Raw genomic sequence first — 5,070 nt, 5'->3', positions numbered from 1 at the left:
AGGGACGCTGGCGTGTACGTGGCTTATTCTTGCTGGGCTTATAAGCCCGAGTCTTGAGATTTGTTTGGGCCTCGAGTCAGATAGGGAGTTCGCGTTCGGGCCCAATTAAGTGGCCACGTCTAGTCTAGGTTTCAAAACGGAACATAAAGGAGCCAAACATGCTTTATCGTTTTCGTTTCCGCCTATTTTGTCGAAGTCGAAAACCCTGAAAATGAATATGAAAATGGAAATCACAAGGGACGAATATGGAACGGATATGAGACGGATACAATATGAAAAAGAACATTTGTCGGAACGCACCATAATATAATATCTTGGTTTTGTACAAAAAAAATTTCGAAATGGGAGCTCCGCCCCGGTTTTGTACAAATAAGCAAGACAATGAATAGTCACAACTTCAACAAGCGAGGTTGAATGTAGTACATAGAGTGGCCTGGTCGCAAGTCTGATGTAGGACCTAGTTTCATGTCCTCCATGGCCTCCTCAGCAAAGGATCACCAACTCGGAGTGTGATCCCATGGAGTTCTATTTTCAAAAAAAAACGTATTTATTTTTCCGGAAATTCTATGCCGTTTCAGTTTCCATCGAAACTGGCTTTCTGTTTCCTTTTCCATTTCAGTTCCTTTTCCGCAAAATACCATTTATGTATCCACGTTTTGCTCTATGTTTCATTTTTTTCGGAAACAAGCGAAAAGTTTCAGTTGCATTTTCCATCCCTAGCCACGTCCTCACATGGTTCGGTTTTCACCCCCAAAAAATATGGTTTGTTTTTCTCAGCGGAGCTCACATGGTTCGTGTGCGCTAACAATTGGTCTCCGCCTTATGTAGCCCGGTTTGGTTTTTCCCATAAAATAATCTTAAACGGTCATACCACTTTTCAAGTACACGATCAAAGTTTAGAAACTTGGACTTTTTGTTCGCATCTGAAAGAAGTAACTTGGACTCTCCCAGCGATTTCCATTAGAAATTAAGATTTATACCATGCACCATCCTTTTTCAAATGTGACCTGGCATTTTAACTTTTGCAAGAAAGAAATGGTTCAACATGCTTGATGCAAGCATCACAATCCTATCACTCAGCTCTCCACCCGAGCAAAATATTTTTCAATGCATCATTCAACATATCAGCAGACCAATACATAGTACCCTCACTCTATCACTCGTGTATTTATGTCATCTAAATCTATTTATTTTTCCTTACAATGTTCGGCATAAGCCACCCTCTTATTTTCTTGCCTGGTGGAAGATTATTATTATTATTATCTCTCCTCCAAGTCCACCTAAAATCCAAGCTCAATCTCCATCTCTCTTGCATAAGCCACGATAGGGAGAGTTTCTGATACTAAAAAAACTTTAATGGTCATGGAAGTATCCAACAAGTAGGGTAGATTGTTGTAGTCTAGCAACTCTAGATATCAACATCATATTGTCAAGCTTGAAGTTCTGCTGAGGGAGCTCGTTGCCATCCTCGGCCTTGGTCAGGCTCGTAATCGTCTTTCACCACCACCAATCACACTCATCATCATCAACAACGCAAGCATGTATATAATGGCACATTCCCTCTCTCCACCTTATTCATACGAATATAGCGCGTCCTCCCTAAAAAGAACATCCCTCCTCAAGCACCCAAGCTTCAGAAACAACGTATATCTCTCCCAGCACTCGCTTTGGATCCATGATGGCATCCTAACATAGTTGGCTCTGCGGAGACCCTATTTACAAAAAAAAAAGTGGTTTTGAAGAAGAAAACAAATATTTCGGAAGAGGAGTCATCTTACTCTTAGTCTTATATGGGTTTTGGTATATTGAAATATAAACAGAAAAGAGAAGATAAATGATAGACTCGTTGCTTAACAAAAAAGAAGAACCGGAAATAGCTATAGCAAAACCAGAACAAAACAAAAAAGCGTGAGAGCCAAATGAAGGGAAAGATCCATGTTTGGTTCCAAAGGGGGTCATAAAAGATGTAAACTTAATAGCAAGATAATATACTTTCATTAATAATTTTTTAGGCGGGATAGCATTTTGGCGCCACTCGTGGAACATGCTCCAACATGTCGAGAAAGTAGACATGGAAATATAGGATTTTCTCCTCCAATGGCACATGCTAGTTAATGGTTCGAGAATTTATATATCACACAAACCCTCTTGCAGAACGCATATTACCATGGCAGCTCGAGCTTCCACTGTTTATTTGACAACCATATATACGGTCCATTGAAAATGAATGAATTTACAGCAGTCCCCTTTTGGCTCCCCAAATTCAAATTTCAAACCGCCGTAACCCCCAACTCGTACATAAAACCATCCCACCAACAAAACACACACACACAAACTTCCGGAAACGACCCCAATTCCGAGGCACGCCGGCCGCGGCGCGCCATGCATGAATCGCTCACTCACTGTTCCTGGTATACTGATCACGTACTCCAGATGAGGCTCAGAGCTTAGCCTCGAATTAATGGCGCTGATCACCTGATCGATCAGATGCTCCTTGCGATCATCTCCTGGTACCTCCGGTACGACTCCTGCTTCTCCAGCAGGAACTTGGCGTGGAACCTCGCGATGAACTTCTCCGCCAGCCTGTCGATCTCGTTCACCGCCACATCGCCGTCGTCGCCGTCGTCTTGCACGGCACCCTCCTCTCCGGCAGGCCTCTCCTCCTCCTCCAGCCAGCACAGGTACCCGCACTCCGTCGCGTCGTCGCAGACCTGCACCGCCTCCTCAACCTCAGTCGCCGCCGCGCTCCACGGAGCCGAGTACTCGCGGCTCGTCGCGTAGTCCAGCTGACGCCTCGCTCCGGCCGGGGAGGAGCTGGCCGTGAACTGCATCTTCACCAAGCCGGCGATCTTGCTCGCCCGCTTCTTGCCGCCGCTCCTCTTCGTCGAGCGGCCGTACCCGCCGGCAGCGGCTGATCGCCCCGCTGCCGCCGTCCTCTTCTTCTTGTTGAGTATCACGTCGACGAGTAAGGCTTTGAACTTGGCGACGGCGCGGAAGACGTGGCCGACCTGCGGGTAGATGTGGGAGTGCAGGATACTGTCGATCTTGGGAGAGATGGAGCTCGGGAGCAGGGCCTCCACGTGGAACAGTGGAGCCATGGCGATGGAGGTGAAGGCGGTGAGCTCGCCTGCGCGACTCCCGTGGGTTTATACACACGAGTCTCGTGTGTGTCGTGTGGCCAAATGTGTCTCGCTTGTGCTCCAATGCCATCGCCCGTGTCAGTTAGCCCAATGCCTAGCTGGATTAGCACATCTTTGCCGCAACAGAAGTTTTTTTTCCTTCACCTAAAAAATGTACTCGTACAACTTCGTCGAAATTGCAATTTTGCTATTTCTCATGCAACAGAGAAATGACTTGCTTGTAATTTGACACCAAGAACTGTATAGTATGAATATTTTTTAAGAATGTACGAGTACAAACCAAGAACGCACAGAATAACTTTTGGGTGTGGACAGACACCCCCATTTCTATTTTTGCACTCCCATGTGTGATACTGATAATCTTTTCCCAAATGACAAAATATAAAAGCATTTTCTGAAAATTTAGGCCACCCTGCTGCGTCCGCCACTGGTACAAACCGATAAGCTGCCTTGTGGTTAACCACCGAATTGCCAATACACACAAATTTCTCACAATTTGTTAGTTTAGAGGTAAGTGTACAAAATGAAAATATAACTACAATTTTGATTGTGTGATTCCCATTTTCTTTGGTTATTTATGCTCCATTCACTGGCGAAATGAGACGGAGGCAGTGATGGTGTGGAACGCAGAGTGGCAGCTCCGACACAGACACGGCGGAAGGTAACAAACGATCACCACCAATGGAGGCAGGGCTAGGGTTTTAGAGGTTCATGTTGACGATCTGGAGGTGAGGATGGCACATCGTCAGTTGAGAAGAAAACCTGTTCCTACGGGTCTAGAGGGATGACTAGGGATGAGGCATGATCATATACGTTAGGGTCGGGATAGGGAAATGGAGAAGACACCGATGCCTTTAGGGCGCTAGAAGGAAGGGTGCAAGGGATATTGAGAGCACACGCGGTAATAATGGGACGGTACGATAGCATTATCGAGCTCGGACGGGTAAAATAACAGGAGAATAAATCAGCAAGCTGGTTAGGTGGTGGCAATGTCACAAAAAACGAGGGGTACATGTAGGGCACAAAGAAACAGAAAAAAGAAAGAGTGGCGACGAGGCGGAGCATGATTGTGTTTTATGGTCTAAGAGAAGGGAAGAATTCTAAGCTTTGTATAAAGATTCGGTAAATAAATTTATTCGAATTTTCAATCAACTATCTAATGACACCTCCATAATTTATTTAGGAAAACCTACTTTGGCACTGACATTTTTCTGGATATCGGAAGGGAGAGAACTCAGCGGTATGTGCATCATGTGATGCACACAACCTACATTTTTGTTGTCGAGGCCTTAGACCGTTGACAACTTGATATGCACAACGCATGCCAGCGCGCGGAGCAATATCGATCATTCAGGTAGGACAACAAACCCTTTACCGTGCCACCTGGACAAAGCTGCTGCTGTGATTCTGGAACAGGAATTACAAACGTACGGATTCAGTAGTGAGGGATTATCTCAAATTTGTACAAACCTGCAAGGTGGATATGATACACATAAGAGCATCTCCACCGGCGCCCCTCAAACGGCGCCGGCCAATTTTCGAGCCCAATAGAATCACCGGCAACCCCGTGCCGGCCCCTTCGTCAAGGGCGCGAGTCGGTCACGTCGGCACCTTGCGAGGATGAAATTTTTGGGCGTGGGAGCCGCCTGTCAGTGACGCCAGGGCGCCGTGCGGGATATTTTGCCGCCACCACGCATGGCCGGAAACTCTCCCGCCACGGTGCCGCGCGGGAAAGTCTCCCGCCACGACACCGCGCGGGATGTTTCCCGCCTCGCCGGCGGTCTATATTATCCCTCCTCCCCCGCCATTGCTGCAAAAACCCTAGAAAAAAGCACAATGTGGGATTCGTGGGACGAGGCGGCGCTAGAGGCGGCCGTAGAAGTGTTGGAGGCGGACCTGCAGCTCGCAGAGTACGAGGCATGTGAGGAGG

General features: G+C 46.9%; 1 protein-coding gene across 1 annotated transcript; it reads right to left on the bottom strand.

Annotated features, from left to right (window-relative positions):
* Nucleotides 1–2,162: 2,162 nt before the first annotated feature.
* On the bottom strand, nucleotides 2,163–3,103 carry LOC127336723 (uncharacterized). Its single transcript, XM_051363561.2, has one exon. The coding sequence runs from the start codon at nucleotides 3,096–3,098 to the stop codon at nucleotides 2,484–2,486; it is 615 nt and encodes a 204-aa protein (XP_051219521.1). The 5' UTR covers nucleotides 3,099–3,103; the 3' UTR covers nucleotides 2,163–2,483.
* Nucleotides 3,104–5,070: the final 1,967 nt, after the last annotated feature.

The sequence above is a fragment of the Lolium perenne genome, chromosome 2, assembly GCF_019359855.2.
Source record: "Lolium perenne isolate Kyuss_39 chromosome 2, Kyuss_2.0, whole genome shotgun sequence".
In the NCBI taxonomy this organism is placed as follows: domain Eukaryota; kingdom Viridiplantae; phylum Streptophyta; class Magnoliopsida; order Poales; family Poaceae; genus Lolium; species Lolium perenne.
This window is presented reverse-complemented; position numbering and strand designations above follow the sequence as displayed.